Raw genomic sequence first — 23,064 nt, forward strand, 5'->3', positions numbered from 1 at the left:
TCTTTGTTTTGGATTGGTACTTTTGGTCTTACCGGTGTTTTGTTTGTTTGCTTGATTGCTTGCTTGTTTTAATTTGTTTTTTGTTTTTTGGGGGGTTTTTATGATTTTTTTGAGAGAGAGAGCTGAAGTTTGATGGGTAGAAAGGTGAGGAGGGTCTGGGAGAAGTTGAAGACAGGAAAATAATATGATATAATAATAATATGATAATAATAAAATACGTTGTATAAATTTTAATTTAAATTTAATTTAAAACATAATTGGAAGCCAGGTGTGGTGGTGCATGCCTTTAATCCCAGCACTCGGGAGGCAGAGGTAGGCAGATCTCTGTGAGTCTGAGGCCAGCCTGGTATACAAAAAGCAAGTCCAGGACAGCCAACGCTACATAAAGAAACCCTGTCTCAAAGAAAGAAAAGCTAATCTGTGCTTAAACAAATCCTCTACCTGGGTTTGATATACAGTCAAATTTAAGGACCACTAACTGGGCTATTTTAGGTCTCTCTGATCAGTGAATTCTAGTCCTTCCGGTGTATGTCTCATTATTTTGGGGGGTATTGTTTATGGAAATAGTCATTTCCTAGACCAAAAATCAAGAAGTCTGTATTCTTGGTTGACCAGTAGTTTTTAAATATCTCAATAGCTTTATGCATTGTGTATCACACCCCCTAAAAGCAGATTTCTAAATACTATACATAGTTTTGGAGGCAAATGTAAGTGATCATAGTATAGACTTGCAGATTCCAAGTTTCCCAAAATACCAATGAGGCAGAAACCTCATAAACTTTTAATAGAAATAGAATAAAGAAGGTCATAAAAATAACACTTTTAAAATACTTTGGTGGGTATATGAAGTAAATGATTCATGGCAAAGTGGGGGAAAGCCTGAGGTAAGTCTTAGATACTATCTGACAGCATTCTTAACTCTTCAGTTGCTAGAAACTAAGGGTCTCTTCATACATTCCAAAGAATTTGTGTAAATGTTAAGACATACATAGAGGAGGTGATAAAGTGTTAGTAAGGGGGCTAAGAAATGTCCTGAAACAACTTGGCTCTGGAATTACAATATCCCACTGTCTCCACATCACTCAGGTTCTAATTGGTCCATCAGCCCCTATAGGCAGAGCTTCTTTCTGGGAACTCCTTTTGGGACATTTAAGTGCCACAATATAGTTAACCAGTCCCCACAGACGCACACATTGATTGTTTTGAATTAGCATAAGAGAACTGCCTCAGCCATGGGAAATCCACTCATGATGCAGACCCAGCTTAGCTCTTTCCCCCATCCTCTCAGTCATCTCCATTACTCTGTGTCAACCACCAATCTGCAGAAACACTTTCCTCCAGAGATCCATGGTGGCTACACAGGACTAGGACTCAGGTACATGGTTTTCACTGTCCTTCCTATCACTCATTGGAATTCATCCAGACTTCCTCTTAGTCCTCTAACAGCTTGCTTATATGAGTCCCCCCTCCCCCAAAACGCCTCAATTTCCTGTGTAGAGACTTAATCCCTAGCTCTTTCCCAGAGCCCCTTCCAGCCTTCCCTCCTATCCTATCTTCATTTCTTTCTCGGTCTGTCTACCCATAGAAGCACTCTCTACCACCCATTTTATGATAACTCTAACAAAGCAAGTGAAAAACTTATGTGACAAAAACTTTAAGATATTGAAGAAAAAAATTGAAGAAGACACCAGAGTTGGTTTTTTTTTTTTTTTTTTTTTTAGTTCTCATGCTAGAGGTATTTAGTGAGAAACTAGGTGGAGGAGAGGATCACTTATGAGTGAGGCAATAATTTTTTACAGCTAGACAATGGAGAAATCAGAATAGAAATATTAAATAGGAAAGATGATAAAAGAGAAGAGAATAAAAGACAGAATAAGGATAACTAACAGTAAATGCCATTTGAAAAACCATGGGGAAACCTCCTAATGTATAAGCTTCCTCAAATATATAGATATATGAAAGGAATCTAAATGGAGTCTCCAAATAATAGGGAAACAATGTTCCAACTGTTTTATGCCACCAAGTAAATCCTATAGCACAAGAAAATGGTAACATCTTCTTAAGTGTTTGGTCAATGGGGCCTCATGAAAACCCCCGAAGCCCAGAAGCTATTGGTTACTCTCTATAACCTGCCAGCAAAGCTCTAGTGCTGAAGACAACACTTACATGTGTCATCAAACATAGAGAAGTTGAGTTGGTACTTAATTAGAAGCTTAATCCCTACTGACTAATATTCATGATACTTGAAGACACTCTTCACGCTAGTAGAAATGAAAAGCAATCATCAGTGTCTTCCTGCTACAATTGCTGAAACCTATAGCAATGACCTTCCTGAATGATACACTGGTGCAATAGTGGCACAAATGTTTGAAGAGAAACCAACCACTTTCTAATTGGATTTCAGTCCCACTCCATGAGAGGAACCCATGCCTGACACTACTGAAGCTGCCAAGAACCTGAGACTAGATAAAAGATGGTCTCAAGGGGAAATTTGCTATTTTTATTATATTAAAGCAGCAGTTTTCAACTTGTGGGTCATGAACCCTTTGGAGGTTGAATAACGGTAGCAAGATTACAGTTATGAAGTAGCAACAAAAATAATTTTATGGCTGGGGGTTGGGAAGAGTTTCACCATAACATGAGTAACTGTATTAAAGGGCCACAGCATTAGGAAAATTGAGAACCACTATAAGAAAGAAACATACAATGATTCCTAAAGACAGATTACTATGCCCATAAACCAGTGCATCATCCAGCCTTCATCAGAGAAGCTTCTTCCTGTAGATGGTAATTACACAGAGACCCACAACGAGACAACGTGTAGAGAGTGAGACACTTTGGAATACTCAGGCCTAAATGGAATTTTTTTTCATCAACATTCTCCCCTCAAGGCTCAAGGACCTAAGCAGAAGAGAAGGAAAAAAGATTGTAAAATTCAGAGGTGATGGATTACTCCAAGGAAATAGCATCTCACAAACAGAGCAAGACTAATGCACATATAAACTCACAGAGACACCATGCACAGGCTTAACCCAGATGGGTCCTAGCAACAAGAGAGGAAATTGGACACGGGTTTCCACCCCTAACCAAGAAGCTATCTGCAACCGATACCCACTGGCAAAGAAATCAATTTTCTCCAATGGTGTCTACTGGGTGTATTAACCACACTTCGGTGCAGGCATCATGCCAAGGAATAGTTGGCCAACACAAAGCAAACTCAATAGTACTTTTGTAGACTTTTTCCCTCATTTTCCTCGGGGATAGGCATTTTCCTTGTTTGTTTAAATTTCCATTTTTGTGTTTTGTGGGATATTTTTGTGGGGGTGGGGTTGTTGTTTGTTTCCTTTTGTTTGTTTGCCTTTGTTTATTTAAAGAGAAAGACAAAAGAACACAAAATTGGGCATGCTGAAAAGTATCTGACTCAAACTATAGCACCAGCCAAGGACAATACATGCAGTAAACTTTGAACCCCTACCCAGATCTAGCCAATGGACAGGACATTCTCCACAGTTGAGTGGCAAGTGGGGTCTGACTTTCACATGAACTCTGGTGCCCCATATGTGACCACGTCCCCTGGACAAGGAGGCCGGTGGCACTCAGAGGAAGGATAGTAGGCTACCAAGAAGAGACTTGATACCCTATGAGCATATACAGGGGGAGGAAGTCCCCTTCAGTCACAGTCATTGCCGCACCGTCTAGCGGAAATAAGACACCAACAACCAGACTTCTTCTGGAGATCTTTACTCAGGATTAAGCTCAGTGGGAATGGCCCCGAAAAGGGAAGGGCCAAGCTTAAGTACAACTCAAGGGCCAATCAGCTCATGCCAGGTGTCACCTCCTCATAGGTCTGCGTCAGAGCAGGACTGCTCGTCATCAGATCACCAGTTGCCCTTGCACAGCCTTTTGCCATATAAGGACTTGTTTATCTTAGAGAGCGCTCGCCGTCGGGATGGTGGAAACCTGTGCCTTGTTAAGGCGCGGCTCCTCGCAGCTCTCCACAGCAGTCAGAGGAAGGATAGTAGGCTACCAAGAAGAGACTTGATACCCTATGAGCATATACAGGGGGAGGAAGTCCCCCTCATTCACAGTCATAGGGGAGGGGAGTAAGGGGAAAATGGCAGGGAGGGAGGAATGGGAGGGTACAAGAGATAACAATTAAGATGTAATATGAATAAATTAATAAAATATATTTTAAAAAAGAAAAGTATCTGAGAAGAATTGGGGCAGAAGAAAAATATGTTCAAAATATATTAGATGAAATTTTTTTAGAAAAGTGTAAAAATATATAAAACATGCTTCAATAAACACCCTTATGAATGTTATTGCTCCTACATGAAAATATTTCTAATACAGGAATTTTTGGAAGTGGACTTCACCAAAGTTAATAAATTTTTATTTTTGACTTCGACTGGGTTTCCAAAGCCTTAGTGATGCCATGTCTTATCCACCTCTATTGTTTCTAATTCTCCTTCTTTCTCCTTCTCCACTGGATACGGTAAGGCTTATCTTAATTTTTTAAAATTGTCTTCTGTGTATTTTGTTCTCTTAGCGCTTTGAAAAGCTATTTTATTATCTACTATTTCCTTATAATTTGAATTTTAAAACATTTTTAGCCAAACTATTTTGATTTTTACTGTTATTTAAAATGAATAGATTTTTATATGTGTTATTAATGTAAATTTCTCATACATTCATCCAGCACTTCTATAGCTATTTCTTTTTATTTGCTAAAATCAAATAAGTATAGCTGGCTTTTTCTTTTAATGTATTTTATATTTTAAAAACTCACCTGGAAATTATTTTTGTGGGATATAAAGCATGAATTGAAGTTATTTTAAATCAATAGCTGATGTTCCCAACAGAGTTTAATAGTCTAGATTTTTCCCAAACTTGAAATTCTCTGTGTATCCATTTATATGTACTCCTCTTCAAATGGATAGGTAAATTCAATACACACACACACACACACACACGCATATATATATATGCGTGTGTGTGTGTGTGCCTATATCTGATGGGATTTTTCAGTCTATTCTTTTAGGGCATTTACCTTTTTCTAACTGAATGGCATGTTGTTTTGACTATTGCCACTTTATATTTTTATATCTTGTGAGTAAACATTTTAAAGATGTATAATCTTTTTTTAAAAGGAGCTTGCTTTCAAAATTCTTTTGGTTTCTGTTATACATGTCTGGACAAACTTTAGAACTGCCATTTTGTCAAAATTATTCCCAAGTATTTGATTTTCTAATCAGGCACATATTTTCCTTAAATGGATGCTTAACAGACTCTTTATGATTAAATTAGAAGCACTAAAATTTGAGTTCTAGAGAAGAAATAAAAAGCAGTAACAACAAAACTGCCACACGATCAGGGTCCTTTCAGATCCTTAAATAAACCTCTTCTCTCTTCTTCATCTCAGGGAGCTGTGAGGGATGCTTGCTAGGCTGTCCTAACATGCAGATCTAAAGTGAAGAGAGCTGTAGCACATGAGAGGCCACGGCAGCAAAAATAAGAAGGCAGGGATTATGACTGACTCAACAGAAAACCAGTTTTCTCTAATAGAGGGACACATCAACCACCCCAGTCAGAGTTCACATTCCAGAGTTGACTGATATACAATGGATTCCACAGTGTGTGTGTGTGTGTGTGTGTGTGTGTGTGTGTGCGCGCGCGCGCGCCTGCCTGCCTGCCTGTCTGTCTGTGTGCTTTTGTTTGGTTACAATTTGATGTTTTGTTTTGTTTTCCTCTTTCTTCTTGGGTTGTTTTATTTTCTTTTATTGGTTTTGTAGTTAGAGTGGTTTCTGTTTGGTTTTTCGAAAGAACTTAAAGTTAGGTGAGTAGGAAGTTCGAGAGGATCTGGAAAGACTTAGGGGAGGGAAAGAATATGATAAGAGAATAAAGCTATAATTGTTTTAAATAATAAAATATAATAATAATAGTAGTAGTAGTAGTAGTAGTAGTAGTAGTAGTAGTAGTAGTAGTAGTAGTAGTAGTAGTAGTAGTAGTAGACGACTCTCAGTCCAATGCACTAATACCTCTCCTGTCTTATCTCTGGGTCAACAAGTCCCAAGCTGTGTCCTTGGTCTAAGAACTTAGAACTAAGAACTCCATGGTCCTCCCAGGCCTCCCAGTGCATAAAATGAAGATAGGTCCAACAATCCTCTGGAAAAACTATATTGATTTTTTGTCTAGTGAAATTTGAGTACTACTGATTTAGAGTCAGTGGTGACTAGGGGAGTGCATACTTGTGCACACACACAAACACACACACACACACACACACACTCAACACCCCTGGAGGAAATGTTCTAGAAATACAGGTTCTTTATTAGATAACGAGTATACACATAGGAATATTTACCACCTGACACAAGAGTATTAAAAAAAAAAAAAGATAACCACACTTAGCCAAAACAGGTCTCCTTGCATTTTTCAGGTGGGAAAATTTGAGAAACTACCAAGCCAGAGCCCATAAAACCTAAGTGGGCTCAATGGGTCACCCAAAGAAAAGATGAAACTCTGCCAGTCTAAGTGGCCAGACCATAAATAGATCTCAGTGTTTGGAGGAAGAAGAAATGCAGCAAGGGAAAAACAGATGAAAACTCATTCAGCGGCTAAGAGCAAAAAAGAGGACTTTGCCAGGAAAGACCAGAACAAAATGGCAGACTGTCTGGGGAGGGAGGGAGGCAAGGGGGCTGAGCCAAAACCTCAGTCTTCAGGTCTAAAGGGAGCCCTAAGCCTTGGGCCTGAGAGCCTTCTAAACCTGCCTTTGTGATTAAAGACGAATCAAAAGGTGTCTTTTTCATTGAATTAGATTTCATTTAATTAGAATTATTTGTAGCAACATACAGTTTGATCAAATCCTCATTTGGTGAAATAAGTATATGAATTGGGTTGGATCTGCCTGGGAAGAGATGACTTGGTGGGTTTGGGTGTTTAGCTTCTTCCTAAAAATTACCTATTAATTAACTGACCCAAGATAATTATATAATCCAACAGCTTGTCTGTTGAATATTCTCTCAGGATTAGGGGTAAGTGCCTAGAGGTGACAGACTTGAGTAGTAAGCTGCCTGCTTGCCTTCCAGTGGTCCTCAGCCTTCCTAATGCCATGACCATTTTATACAGAGCTCACATTGTGGTGGCCCCAATCATAACAGTATTGTTGTTGCTACTTCATAACTGTAACTTTGCTACCCTTATTAACTGTAATGCAACTATCAGTGTTGTACGATGGTCTTAGGCAAGCCTGTAAAAGGGTCATTCAACCCCCAAAAGGGGTCCCTACGTGCAAGTTGAGAACACAGCTGGCTTAGGTAAATTAAGCCCACAGGATTTTGAAAATCATCCTATGAGCAGGAAGAGCATTATGGAAGCAAATCTTCATCGCCCTTTTAAGCTAAAAGTAGCTTTTGCAAGGTTTATTGTTTGTATTGGCTTTAATATGATTCTTTTATGGACCTTTTAAATGAGGAATATTCAATTATTGCTTCCTGAAAACACTGCTGTGATATCAGACTCCATGCTGTGCGGCCTCATTCAGTGGAAGTGTGTGTAATCAGAATGGAGAACAGAAAAATATTAAATAGCTCTTCCTTTCCTTCCCTGTGTTGTCTTCTCCACCTGCCAGTGTTGATGGATGGCAGATATATGCAGGCTTTTCATCTTTCTAGTTTGAGACACTCACTGGATTTTAAAAGAAAGTGGATTTAAAGAGTAAAATCTATATAAAGTGACACTAGATAAGGACTTTTTCATACAGAAACTTTCTTTTCTTTAACAAACCCAAGAGGATTGGGCAGAAGTCTTTTAAACCTGTGGGATGATTAATTATAGAGGTTGCCCCAGGCAAAGCTCAAGAATCAAAAAACAAATACACTGTTCAACATGTAAAGTTCAATTTGGCCTCTAAAGGGTAGATTCTGCCACTTGGAGCATGTGCCGTAAGGCGTGGCTGAAACACTGTCAAAGTATCTTACTGGTAGCGCTGAAGGAAGAAATTTAAATTCTTAATTCACTTCTAATCAGCAATCAGGAGATCCTCTGCTGTAACTTGATAAAAGAAGCCAGTGTGTGAATTGAGATAAAAGTGTTTCTTTCCTTTTGTGCATATTTGATTAGATCCATGGAAGTTTCCTTAAGTAACTGACAGCGTTTCATCTTCAGGAATGTAATTAGCCATATTCCAAAACATTCAGGAGGTTCTAGGACAAGGCTAGGCTTGATGTAATGGTTGGGACAAAGGGAATACATTATCCTGATCAAGGCTGTTGTCCTTTGTCCATCCTGATTACCAACAGATAATCAAACCGGGAGTTTTTATATAGATGGGAGCATCGTCACCCTTTGTCACTGTGTTACTTGATACAGGATATCAAATGAGATGTGACACACATTCACAACTTTCAAGAAGGCCTTCCTTTGTGATTTCCTTTTCACCTAGTCGATTCCATCTAACAAAAGAATGGCATAAAGCAGAAGTTTAAGCACAGTTTATAGACTCTTTCAACATAGAGTACACAGTGTTGGTATACCGAAAGACACTTCCTTCAGCAGACACTGTGCAGGGACAGCCTACTCAAAGACAAGGCACTGTGCATCACCCTCAAGGCAGAGAGAGAAGCATCATGACACAGCATTCCTCACCATCATCCTCGCCTCTTCTCACTTGCCTACCCTACACTGTTATCCTTGCAGCTGTCTGTCATCTGTCCAACTAGAGGTAAGCTGGCACTCGGTGCAATGCCCAAGACAAACTATTGAGCCTCGGCTCCTTCCATAGGCATGGCATGACGGAAACGTACTGTTGGGTTTTTACTCTTAATGCTGCTATTGTGATTATTACCAGTACTGTTCCCGGGAGGTTGCAGGTCTCTCTTCTTCTTGATGTTGTTCCCAGTTCTCTCCCTCCTCCTGAGCTGGAGATTGCCTCCTCATTACTGCAACGCTCACTTGTCACCAAAGGGGTGCTTTGGGGGTGGGAATACTTCTATTAAAATATTTTTCATAATAGCTAGATGATTTGGTCAATATTATCTCACTTAACTGAAGGGAAGAAGAAAAAAACTCAGAAGTGATACCAGATAGATCCCAAAAGTTAACAGCAAAGTAGAGTATCTGTGTCCTCAGTCCTAAGCCGGCTATAAAATTAAATAAATAAATAAATAAATAAATAAATAAATAAGCCTTCCACATAAGAAGTGGAGTAAGCAAACGGATATAAATAAACTTACCTTATTAGTTCACCAGTATGCGGTACCAAAGCACTCGCTCATCAGCTATTAGACAGTTCTATTGGTGTTATAGCCTTAGCAGGGAAAGAAATGCCCTGTCATCAAGAATGTGGCCCAATTTGACCAACTTTTATTAAGCATATACCAGCAAAAAGGTAGCCAGGCGTGCAGCAGTGAGATTTCCAAAGGAGAACAAAGCTTGCTCCTGCCCTCAAACTTCCCAATATGGTCCTATGCCTTTATTATTCTAATCCCTGGAGCAATTCCCTCAAATTCTCCACCACTCTGTCCACACCTGATACAAGTACCTCTTAGGTTGTGGGGCTATTGGATTGTGACAATCCGTCAACCACTGCTCATCCTCTGCAACCCTAATCTTTGTTGAATTTGGATCCCTAAACGTATCCTTCCCGTTTCCTGCTTTGCCCAGGGGACCACTGAAGCAAACCAGCTGCCTCAGTTCTCTCTCCTGTTACCTCAGTGGAATACTCTGACAGAAGCATCCAAGAAAGAAAGGGTTTATTTATGCCCACAGTTCAAGGCAAAAGCCAGGATGTGATGAAGTCAAGACAGCAGGAGCCTGGAGCTTCTCATCGACAACCAGAAACAGAGGGGTATAAATATCTCCTAGCTCACTTTCTCTTTTACATATCTCATAATCCTTTGCCCAAATAATGGTCCCACTCACAATTAAGATGGGTCTTCTCATATAATTTAACATAATCCAGACGATCCCCGCAGGCAGCTTCAGAGACTGTCTCCTTGTTTATTCTAGATTCTGCAAATTGTCAATATTCACCATCACACCAGCCCACCCATGTATAATGTGATATGATGCCCTTTTCTGACCTGCAGGTGTACACGCAGGCAAAACATTATATACATAATAATAAACAAATATATCTTTTTTTAAAAAAGAAAGAAAACAACTAACCGTTAGCACTGCTAAATGTAATGAGATTATAGAGTCAGCTCGAAAAGCCACAGAGCCAGTTCAGAAAACATGTGCTTATGCATCTGTCCCTTCAGAAACACCCAGTGACAAACCATGATTTTTCATTTATACACTGAACTTAAGCCAACCAATAATTTTGAGTGGCTCATAGGCAAACCCAAGCACAAGACTCCAACAATTATCCTGTGTTGACAACCTATATAACAATAGAGAATTTTACTTCTAGCCTCATGTTTTATATCATCCCTATTCAGTTGTTCAGAATTTAACTATTCAACTTTCTGAATGGCGTCAAGACGTGCCTTTTCCAAGGAATGTGTGTCGACCAGTTTAATCCAGCCGAAACATCCTGTTATATGGCATTTTCCTATGATTAATTTTCCTCCTTGTCTTTCCATAAAGTCCTTAAGCTCTTACTGAACTTTAATAACCTTCACATTTTCAATAGCCTAAACTAAAGCAAGCAAATGCAATAGTGTTTTCACAATTTTGAGACCCATTAGGTCCTAGAGACCGTTTAGAAAGATAAGTCTGTTTCTATTGGCTATATAAACAAAGCCAAGAGTTATAAAGATTAAAGAGATCTTGGGGGAAAGAACCTATGGGTCTTTGAATATCCCTGGGCTACAACATCCCAGGATGGCCTTGCTCATTCCTCAGTCTTCTCCTTCAACACGTCTTCCAGTGTATTACTGTGTTCAACTCCAGCTGTTCTCAGGTTTGGAGAACATTCCTTGGGAAATAAATTTTTCATCACAGTTGTTAAAAGCTACTGCTGGCATTTAATATGAAGCCAGCACAGTAAAGAACACTTCTCTACCTGATTTTAGAATACCACACCAGACATTCTATTGAGGTTCACTAGTACTTATGACTAATTCTATTCTATATACAAAACCAAATTAGTTTGTATGATTTTTTTGCCATTTGGTGTTTGGGGGATTTTTTTTTTGAAAGTTTTGCTCCAGTAGCCAAGATTCATGATTGTCCTGCCTCCACTTTTTTGGAAGTCTGAGATTGCAGGTGTGTGCCACAATATCTAGTATGTACAGCTTCTGGGTCAATCTATAAAGTGGCATTTTCTTTTGCTCAGAAGTTTTTAAAAGTCATTCGCCGTGTGAGAACAGCCTCTGCACCATTCATTATGATCTGACGTTCAGCTGTAACATGGTTCTCAACCTCCCCAAAGTGGTGACCCTTCCACTCAGTTCCTCATGTTGTGGTGACCCCAGCGATAAAATTATTTTCATTTCTACTCATAGCCATAATTTTGCTACTGTGATTAATTGTAATGTAAATATCTGTGTTTTCCTATGGTGTCAGGTGATCCCCGTGAGAGTTATGACCCCAGGTTGTGAACCACTGATGTATCAGCAGCTAAAACCTTCATTATATCTCCCAGAATACATTTAACCAAGAGTTTACATATTGAAATTCTTACTAATTGACGATATATTTCTGTCCTCTTGTTTCCCCTTTTGTATTCTAGTTATGACAGCCATCACACACATTTAAATGATATATTAGTTTGCTTCTCTGTTGCTGTGGTGAAACACTTTCACCAAGAGCAGTTTGTGGAGAAAGAGGTTTATCTGGCTTATGGGTTACAGTCCATCATCAAAGGAGCTAAATCAGGAGGTCAAGGCTGAAACCTGGAATTAGGAATTGAAGCCGAGACCATGGAGGGATGCTTGTTTGCTTGCTTGCTTGCTCTGCTTGCTTTCTTATACAATCCAGGACCACCCTCCTTGTGGGTGACACTGCCCACAGTGTCCTGCATTCCTCCTACATCAATTATCTATCAATGATATGACTCACAGGAATGCCCAAAGGTTTTAGACTGATAGAGTTCAAAAGCTTACTGACCAAATGGCATATGGAAGTGAATGTGAATTTCACTTCAGGACAGATTTTGTTAGAAAAGTGATGCACCTTAGCCTCACTTGAGGTGTTCTTAAACACCAAGCTCTTTCTCAACTTTGTGTTCCCAAACAGGTGAACATAAATTCCCCACACAACTAACTCAAATCCTAAAACTCCTACTTCCTTGCCTAAAGTGACCCCTTGTGTTTCTTTTCTCAGCCTTCCAAACATGGCTAAAGTATCATCTCTGATGAGGTCTCTTCCATGATCACTTTAGTAACTCAATTTCCTGTTGCCTTTCTTATTCTCATTTTGTTTATTTCTTATCTCTTACCACCATTGGTGATGAGCATTCTACTGGTTATAATAATGCAATAGGTAACTAGAAAAATAAAATAATTCAATATTTTAAATGAGAAAAACTATAGTTCATAATCACAAATTTTTGTGAAGAATTAATCTTGTATTGACTTTGCACATAGAGATCATAGATATGAACTTCTTAAAACTGTGTCTAGTTCATAGTGGGGACTGTGGAAGAGCAGAATTATTAGAAAAGAGTGAACTGTAGTTCTCAGCTATATAACCATGGGCCAACTAATAAAACAGGATTCGTATTTAAAAAGGAGCGAAGGTATTTTTAGCTAGATAATCCAGAGTTGTTTGTTCTATGACTAGAAATTTTCCTCCCAAGTTTGAATAATCTAGACTTAGTATTAATCTGTCAATCTCACATGATTTCCAGGGGCTAGAGAGATGACTCAGCCATTAAAAGTACTCACTGTCCTTGTGGAGGATCTGAGTTTGGCTGCCAGTACCCACACGGTGGTTCACAATTATTTCTAACTTCAGTTCCAGGGAATCTGATTCCCTCTTCTGACCTCTATAGGCACCAAGCAGACGCTTGGTCCATATATATACATCCAGACAAAATGCTAATAACATACATAAAATAAAATAAATATACAAAAAGGAACCGCATATGGTTTACCCAGGAACTGAGTCTTTAGAGGTATTAAGTAATAGAGCGCTGCGGTGACAACAGAACACAAGGACTGAGAGAGCTTGGGTTGCAGTGCTGAATGTTAATATGACTAATGATAGATTCCTTAGAAATTCTTTCTTCTTGTAATTATATACTTTAGGTGAGTGTGCTCTACAGAGGAGCCAAGTCACAGATACAAACAGCAGTGGGAAGTCTGAGTATATGATCAGAATGTTCTTGAAGGTTACTGAGTGGGTGGCAATAGTAAACATTTTAGGGAATCAGCTGCTGGCCATGCAAGCCAAAGAATTTATTGAGCTGTCAACATCTGTTTTCTGACTAGATAAATAGCTCAGAATATCTTGCTTTGAGATTCAAATAACAGAAACCCTTTAGTCTAAAGGGAACACAAAATAAGCAAACAAAATATTATGATTATATGGGGTACATTGTAAGACCTAAGACCTGCCATTGGTGTCACTGATGTCACCAAAGACTGGGACCCTTTGAGAAAGCCAACCTACAGGGAACCAAAACAACTCTGTTGGCTTCTGCTACACTTCCTTGCTCTCTGTATACCTACACAGTCTCATTATTTTTCTCTTTCTCTAAAAACTGTCACTTAAAATGACCAGCCTACTGCAGCCACCTCTGTTCCAGAACTTGTATGAGCTCACTAAAGTAACTGAAGAAACTCAAATTTCTGAATCCTGCCTCCAACCTGATGATAAAAAGATGAGACTGACTTGATTTAGTTTAAAGTTTGGCCCTAATCCAATCTGCTATGGCCTAAGGGAGAGTCATGTCCAAGCATCATGGTCCTGGGAGTGGGTTGTGGTACTCAAACACTGGCCACAGAAACAGACTGTGATGGCACATCTCTCAGAGGAGGAAGGTACTGAGACAGGCCCTTTAAAACTACATCTGTGGATGTAGAATTTGTACTAAATGACTGTGATGTTGGATGTCAAATAAAATCGATAAGACAGTTATATTAAAACTAAGGAATAATAATATTCTTGCAGCTTCCTTTAAGAAGAGGCCACATTATAAACTGCAATACCAGGGGCTAAAAAGACAGCAGAGCAAAGTGCATGTACATATTGATTTGTTTTATATCTACATGACTTCTCTTTCATGTGAGGAAAGCTGTGTGTGATTAAAGGAAATGCCCAAGACCATTCCAGCAAGTTCAGGAACATTTTTTAAAGGAATAAAAATAACTCTGCACCTATTTTTCTACTTCTCAACTGTTTGGTAATTAGTTGAGTTCAGCCAGAAAAAAATCTTCTGCAGTAGTCAGTGAATGGAAACGGCACCAGTGAAAAGCTTTACAAAGCACAAGACTTACCAGTTTCTGAAGGGCTCCAAGGTGCACCAGCTACCAGTTTCCATTATTTGTGTATGTTTCTGCTCTGACGTGGACGCTGGGCAACTGGGACGAGGTATACACAGAAGCCAGAAGAGGGTGTCACATGTCCTGAGACTGGGAACTGAACCCAGATCCTTTGCAGAATAGCAAGCCCTCTTAACCTTTGAGCCATCTCCCCAGCCACTGCTCCAATACTTTAGTTGAAATTTAATCAGACACAGCCTCTAGAAGTTAGTGTGAGGTCCACAGAAGAAAAGCTTCTGCTCTCATTGTCTGCAGAGCCTCCCTCCTTTCCGAAGTGACATTTTTAAATACAGAGAAGCATTGTAGTCCCTAAACTCATATGTTACATCTGAAGGAAGGGCCAGAAAAAAAAATCAGTCATACCCAAAATATCTTGAAAAATAAGATGGAAAAAAACCTAGTAAGCACTGACAGTGAAGTAACTTACACAGGGCATTTATTTAGCATCAATTTTACAGCTGTGGTTGCTTTTGTAATTAAGTCAAGAAATGATCTTCTACTCCAAAAGCATTTCTGGTTGGGGTTACAAAAATTTCTTTTATAATAATAAGTATTTCCCTGCATCTCCTACCCTTAGGTCCCAAATCTACAGTCATTGCATTAAACAAGAAAGACTCATTAGGTACAATAAAACAAGTCATCATTTTTCCCCACTACTGTTCTTTCATTTTTATTTTCCCTAGAAAACATTGGAAAGTCCTTGTGATCTTTCTCTTTATTTTCATAAACATAGACAAATTTTCCCAAATAACATTAGCTTTTGAAAGCACGTCTTAATTAAAAGTATAAAAATGTTAGGGGCTGGAGCATGGCTTGGTGGTTAAGAGCGTGTGCTGCTCTGGCAAAGGACCTGAATTCCCAGCATCCACGGCAGGCACCTCACAACTGCCTGTAACTCCACTTCCAGAGGATCTGATGCCCGTTCTGTCATCTGAGTGCAGCAGTGGAGCACATGCCCTTGAACACATCTGCACACATTCCCACACACATACATACATGCATACATACATGTAGTTTAAAATTGAAAATTTTTCTTCTCTGCCCATTTCTCTTCACCCACATTTGCTCTGCTTTGAGTGAGCAGATGTGGGGAAGGGGAATGTGTGGCCATTGTCTTTTCCCATCTGGCCATTCTCCAGGTTCCTTCCACCCCCTTTTGATAATGGAGAGATGCAGAAGGCAAGGAGGAGGGACCTCAGTCCTATAAGCACTACCATGTTAATATACTTTCTGTGCTGCCTGAATTTGACACATGTTCAAAGCTGGGCTTTCCTCTCTTAACATACTTGTAGGCTCTTGGAAACTCATTATTAAATCCCATGCTTGACTTTATTATGAAGAGTTCCTGTGATAGCACATCTGCTTCTATTGTGAAACTTTTTGCTTTGGTTGGGTTTGGTTTGATTTGGTTTTCCAAGACAGGGTTTCTCCACGTAGCCTTTGCTGTCCTGGAGTCCCTTTGTAGAGCAGGCTGGCCTAGAACTCACAGCGATCCACCTACCTCTGCCCTTCGAGTGCTGGGATTAACTAAGTGAGAGAAGCAAGAGAGAATGAGGAAATAGAAGGATCCAGAGGGTCCTAGAAACCTACAAGAAGAACATTATGACAGGTGGATCTGGGCCCAGGGGTCCTGCTCAAACTATGGCACCAGCCAAGGACAGTACATACAGAAAACTTGGAACCCCTACCCAGATCTAGCCAATGGACAGGACATACTCCACAGTTGAATGGAAAGTGGAGACTGACTTTCACACGAACTCTGGTGTCCCATATTTGACCACGTCCCCTGGATGGGGAGGCCTGGTGGCACTCAGAGGAAGGATAACAGGCTACCAAGAAGAGACTTGATACCCTATGAGCATATAAAGGGGGAGGAGGTCTCCCTCATTCACAGTCATAGGGCAGGGGAGTAAGGGGAAAATGGGAGAGAGGAAGGAATGGGAGGATACAAGAGATGGGATAACAATTGAGATGTAATATGAATAAATTAATAAAATATATTTTTAAAAAAGAAACAAAAAGAAAGAATGGTGTGTGCCACCACACCCAGCTGTATTGTGAAACTTCTAAACTGGACATAAGTCTTGTGGAACCCCCACCAGCCCAGAGAAAGTGCCCATGCGTGCTTAGCTGGAAACTGCATAAGCAAATTGCAATACCTCATCAAAGAGCATCAAAAAATCTCAACTTCAAACAGAGCAGTTTCTGCTGCTGTCTTCTATCCACAGTCGCAGCCAGATGGCCACTGTCTTCAGCTATGTAGATATTTTTCGGGAATAAGGCACACAAAAGCTTTAGAAGAAGTGTGGCTCCCTGTAGGGGCCATTTTCCTAATTCAAAAAAACAATCATCCACATTACACATGCTCCGCAAGATAAGGACACTCAGCGCTCACAGACAGGTCTTTGGAAATAGTGATATTCAAAACTCCAACTCATCTTCTCCATATCTTTGATTCAGAAAAGGAGAGAACAGTTTCCATCTGAATTTTGAATGTCTCTTTTGCAACCTTTCACAATGCATAGCCCTCACTAAATACAAAATATCTAGCAGGCCATCCACACTTGGGGTGTAGCACACAGGTTCAGGCATACAGGCAATGCATAATGCTTCTTCCATAGGAAAGTCATTTTTAAAAATTATTATTAATTTATTCTTGTTACATCTCAATGGTTATCCCATCCCTTGTATCCTCCCATTCTTTCCTCCCTCCCATTTTCCCCTTATTCCCCACCCCTATGACTGTTCCTGAGGGGGATTACCTCCCCCTGTATATGCTCATAGGGTATCAAGTCTCTTCTTGGTAACCTGCTGTCCTTCCTCTGAGTGCCACCAGGTCTCCCCTCCCCCCAGGGGACATGGTCAAATGTGAGGCCCAGAGTACGAGAGAAAGTCATATCCCACTCTCCACTCAACTGTGGAGAATGTTCTGACCATTGGCTAGATCTGGGTAGGGGTTTAAAGTTTACCACCTGTATTGTCCTTGGCTGGGGCCTTAGTTTGAGCGGGACCCCTGGGCCCAAATCTGCCTATCATAATGTTCTACTTGTAGGTTTCTAGGACCCTCTGGATCCTTCTACTTTGCTATTCTCCCATGCTTCTCTCATCTAGAGTCCCATTTGTCCCAGCTTCCTGGTAAGTGAAGGCTTTCGTGGGACATGCCCCTTGGGCTAGTATGAGGATATAAGTGAGTATATACCATTTGAGTCTTTCTGCTTCTGGGTTAACTCACTCATTATGATCATTTCTAGCTCAATCCATTTATTCACAAATTTCAGGAATTCCTTGTTTTTTATAGCTGAGTAGTATTCCATAGTGTATATGTACCACAGTTTCTTTATCCATTCTTCTACTGAGGGACACTTAGGCTGTTTCCATGTTCTGGCTATTATGAATAAGGCTGCTATGAACATGGTTGAGCAAATGTTCTTGTTGTGTGCTGGAGCATCTTCTGGGTATATTCCAAGGAGTGTGATAGCTAGGTCTTGAGGAAGCCCTATTCCCAGTTTTTTGATATAGCACCAGATAGATTTCCAAAGTGGCTGTACTAGTTTGCATTCCCACCAGCAATGAAGAAATGTTCCTCTCTCTCCACTTCCTCGCCAGCATGTGGTGTCACTTGAATTTTGATCTTAGCCATTCTGATGGGTGTAAGATAGAATCTCAGCGTTGTTTTGATTTGCATTTCACTGATGATTAAGGAGGTTGAGCATTTCTTTAAGTGTTTCTCAGCCATTTGATATTCCTCTGTTGAGAATTGTCTGTTTAGTTCCAAGCCCCATTTCTCAATTGGGTTATTTGGTTTGGTGGTGTTTAATTTCTTGAGTTCTTTATATATTTTGGATATTAGACTTTTTTCAGATGTAGGGTTGGTGAAGATCTTTTCCCAGTCTGTAGGCTGTCGCTTTGTTCTCTTGACAGTGTTTCCTGCCTTACAGAAGCTTCTCAGCCTCATGAGGAAAGCCTTTTAGGGGCTCAGAATTACTCTCGGGGCTCTGAAGAGATTCTTAAAAATGGTGCCAAGGAGACAGAAGCTACTTGCACAAAGCTCTTTAATAGAAAGTTCTTGTGATTACAAATCCATAGAGTAGCCATAAACTGCAATATATATATGAGAGAATGTGTCAAGGTATGGGAAAAGACAGGAGTGATGTTGGTAATTATGCATTAAATATGTGACATATGTAAGAATTCTGTAAATAGGATCCTGTCCTAGGAGAAACAAATAAAAAATGGGATCCATTGGCTCTGGGTTTGAACAGTGAAAAAAGTTCAGTAGCCTTTGGAGAGTGTTGGCGAGGGTTCTTAGTATGCATAGTAGAGCATCTAGCCACACTGATTGACTGTCATGTGGAAAGGACAAGTAATGAACTCATGGATCCAGCTGCGAAATTTACCAGGCAGAGTGTAGAAGGTGCCAGCTTGCTTCTGGAAGCCTGTGGCAACACATTCGAAAAGATTGATCAACCTAAAATATTGTTCAATTTTCCAGTAGAATTTAGAGAAAATATGAAGTCAGGACTCAGCTTGGTTTGAAAATAAAAACTATAGATTAGTTAGTTTTCCATCCCTGTGATAAAATACCATGATTAAAAGCAACTTGAAGGGGAAAAGGGTTTTTTTGGCTGTGGTTCTAGACAGACAGAGTCCAGCACAGTGAGGAGATTTGGCAGGGCAGCAGGAACCAGAAGCAAAGTTATTCCATTCCATTTGCACACAGGAGGTGAGAGAGAACACCTCAAAACCCACCCCTAGCCACAAACTTCCTCCACCAAGGCTGTGCATCCTTAAAGGTCCATAACCTGCCCCCCAAAACCCACCAAGGATCAGGTGTTCAAATACAGGAGCCTATGAGGGACATTTTTTATTCAGACCATGGCAAGGAGCTTCCTCATCTCTGCTCTTTCCAGCAATGTAGTCTCAAAGAAATGGCTTGAAGCGGGGGTGGGAATCACATTTAGAATAATATAATTAGAAGGTCAAGGTCATGATCTGAAGACATGGTGGCTGCAAGGTCATTCGGGAGCACATCAAAGTGTGATGGAGAATTGTCCTCCTCAGGAGTTCTCACCAGGCAACAGAGACTATCAGAATCCTACACTCATCAGCCAATGACAGCTTCGTATGTGTCAAAGCCAGAAGGAGTAAGAAAAAATATTGCAGAGGCTTTTGTGTGGAGGAGACCATTACAAACTGATACTTAGGAGACCCAAGTAGCTTATAAAGGAATTTTATTACCTTGGACTGATGGAGATCATCCCAAAGGTAAGGCCATTGCACCTGAGTCCTCCATTGATTAGAAGGCAGACAGGTCGCACTGAAAGACACCTGGGAAACAGGGGCAAGAGCCACAGAATAGTCAGTCTCTCTAGGGAGCAGAAACCAGCCAGTGAAAGACCAGCAAAGTGTTTACAGTGGCTGAGTGCTGCATCATGCCTGCCAGCTGCCTGCTGGAGACTAGACTCTTAGAGGATCCAGTGATGGAAAGGCTCAATCGAGGCAGTACAGTCTACACAGAAGGAAAAAAAAGAGCCAGTCTTGGACTGCATTAAACCCAGGCTGGCCATTTGTGAGAGGTTACCAAGTAATCTCAGCGGATACCAAATACAGCAAAGGAATCATCTCACCAGTCAGCCTGAATTACTGACTCACAAAGTCATAACATCATATAAGGTAGTTATTCACTTAACACCACTAAGTTTGGAAGGTTTGCACCAAACACACACACTAACATACACACATTCACACACAAGCACTCCCACAATCACACATGCTTACACCCACTCATATACACAACACACACACACACACACACACACACACACACACACGGAAGACGTTAGAGGTCGGAGATCATTTAAAATAGGAGCTTTTGCTTGCTTTGCAATTCATAACTGATTTCATAATTGCTTTGTTTTTAGAAATAGATGGATTTATTTTTATTTAAATATACTTAAACTTTATTTAAAAATAAAAAATGGACATTTTTGTGTGAATTGGAAAAGCTTCATGTTGAAATGAAAGGGAACAGCATACTGAAGACAACCCTTATGAATCAACTGTTACTCTTGCTGTTCCAAAAGAAGGGACGTGCAAGGAGTCTCCCACAGGAGCTTTTTCCAGCCCAGAGGAGAGCTGCTGGGGCTCTGACTGTGAAATTGGGGGAAAATAGAAGAATTACTTTTATTTTTATTTAATTTTTGTGTAGTTTTAATTTTATTTGTTTTTTGAGACAGAGTCTCACTATGTAGCCCAGGCTAGCCTGGAAAGACAGGTTATGTCTAGATGTTGCCAAGACTAGATGGAATACTTCTTTCATCTCCTGTATTTTGTTCACAGATGTGAAAATGCCATAAGAGTAATGCCCCACAGCAACACAGATGTACAGTATTTCCTTCTGTAGTTTCTATCAGAAATTAACAGAGTAAGTGAGGATATAAGAATATAGGAACACAAACAGTTTTGCATTCTATTAGACTTCTGCCTCCTCAGGGTATATGGTTTTGTTTTGTTGTATTAGTTAATGTTGTTGCTGTGATACAGTGACCAAAAGCAGCGTGTAGACAAAAGCATTTGTGTTAGCTTGGAGTCCTAAAGGAGTCCATAATGGCAGGAGAGACATGGATGGCCTTGGGGGCTGGGGGGGCAAGGCGTGCAGCAGAGCAGGAATGCTGAGAGATCACATCCCCATTCACAGGAAGCAGAATGGGCAAAGTGGAAATGGAATGAGACCATAAACTCTTGACCCCTTTGCAATACACACACATACACACACACACACACACACACACACACACACGCACTGACATGCTTCCTCAAACAAAGCTTCACACCCTAAAATTCCATGACCTCCCTCAGCACCACCAACTGGAACCAACCAGCCCAGTGTCAATGGCCATGCTTGAGGAACCACCTCTCACAAAGGGAAAACCACCCCTCAGAAAGGCAAGGCTATCCCTTGGGACAGCAGGTGTACCTAAGGCCATGGTAGAGAGGTAGTGTCTTAGTCACGGCGTCTACTACTGAAACAGAACACCATGACCAAAAAGCAAGTTGGAGAGGAAAGGGTTTATTTGGCTTATACTTCCAGATCATAGTCCATCATTGGAGATAGTCAGGACAGAAACTCAAACAGGGCTGGAATCTGGAAACAGGAGCTAATGCAGAAGTCATGGAGGGGTGCTGCTTACTGGCTTGATCACCATGGCATGCTCAGCCTGCTTTCTTATAGAACCCAGGACTAACAGCTCAGGGATGGCACCACCTACAATGGTCTGGACCCTCCCCCATTGATGACTAATTCAGAAAATGTCCTATAGCTGGATCTCATGGAGACATTTCCTCAACTGAGGTTCCTTCCTCTCTGATGACTGTAACTTGTGTCAAGTTGACACACCATACCAGCCAGTGGAGATAGGAAGAATAATTGCCCCTGTAATGGATACCACACTTCCCTTCTTATATAAAACAACCCCTACTGTTGTGCTCACTTCTCAAGACCCCCAAAAGACCACCAGAAGATGAAACCAATGCAAGCACAAGAGGATCTTTATTCTCGGCTCGAGCCAAGTTCCCAACTGTCACCAACACAGTGGTATCAGGAGGAAAGCCAGGAGCTCTGGGTTAAGGGTAATTTATAAGTCCCTTACTCTCCCAGCATGCCCAAAGCAGGGGAATTCCAGCCTGGCAAGCATCTATTGGTTAAGACACAAAAAGGGATATTGTGCTTCAAAATGATTGCTTGTGAGAGGATGCCAAAACCACAAATAATTCCAGTTTTCTTTGTTCTCTCTGGTTGGGGGAAACATCGGGTCTCAGGTTTTGGTTGGAATGTCCTGTCCAGTGCTGATTGGCTGTTGCTATGGAAAAGCGGCAATTGGCACACTCTGGTATTTACAGAAACAAGGCTATGTGACTTTAGTAATGAGCTGGGGCCTTCTCAGCTGGTTTCCTAGTAAACTTTGTCCCAGTAACTCTGAAATCCATATTTAAATATTTATTCATATATGTATGTGTATTTTTATTTAATTTAACATTTTCCCTACATCTGACAAAGGTCTAATATCCAAAATATATAAAGAACTCAAGAAATTAAACACCACCAAACCAAATGACGCAATTGAGAAATGGGGCTCAGAACTGAACAGACAATTCTCAACAGAGGAATATCAAATGGCTGAGAAACACTTAAAGAAATGCTCAACCTCCTTAGTCATCAGGGAAATGCAAATCAAAACAACTCTGAGATTCCATCTTACACCTATCAGAATGGCTAAGATCAAAATTCAAGTGACACCACATGCTGGCGAGGAAGTGGAGAGAGAGGAACATTTCTTCATTGCTGGTGGGAATGCAAACTAGTACAGCCACTTTGGAAATCTATCTGGTGCTATATCAAAAAACTGGGAATAGGGCTTCCTCAAGACCTAGCTATCCCACTCCTTGGAATATACCCAGAAGATGCTCCAGCACACAACAAGAAAATTTGCTCAACCATGTTCATAGCAGCCTTATTCATAATAGCCAGATCATGGAAACAGCCTAAGTGTCCCTCAGTAGAAGAATGGATAAAGAAACTGTGGTACATTTACACTATGAAATACTACTCAGCTATTAAAAACAAGGAATTCCC

At 40.5% G+C, this 23,064-nt stretch overlaps 1 protein-coding gene across 2 annotated transcripts in view; it reads right to left on the bottom strand.

Annotated features, from left to right (window-relative positions):
• LOC311581157 (uncharacterized protein) overlaps positions 1-14,543 on the bottom strand; it is an 86,450-nt gene extending 71,907 nt beyond the window's left edge. For both annotated transcript variants that reach the window (XR_014773672.1, XM_084753183.1), the window contains exon 1: positions 14,388-14,543. Coding sequence is in view for 1 of the 2 variants with exons in the window: in XM_084753183.1 (XP_084609309.1) it covers positions 14,388-14,431 (44 nt within the window). In the remaining variant the exon portion in view is untranslated. The remainder of the gene's footprint in view (positions 1-14,387) is intronic.
• Positions 14,544-23,064: the final 8,521 nt, after the last annotated feature.

Source organism: Acomys minous, assembly GCF_964271855.1.
Source record: "Acomys minous genome assembly, chromosome: 13".
Classification (NCBI taxonomy): Eukaryota; Metazoa; Chordata; class Mammalia; order Rodentia; family Muridae; genus Acomys; species Acomys minous.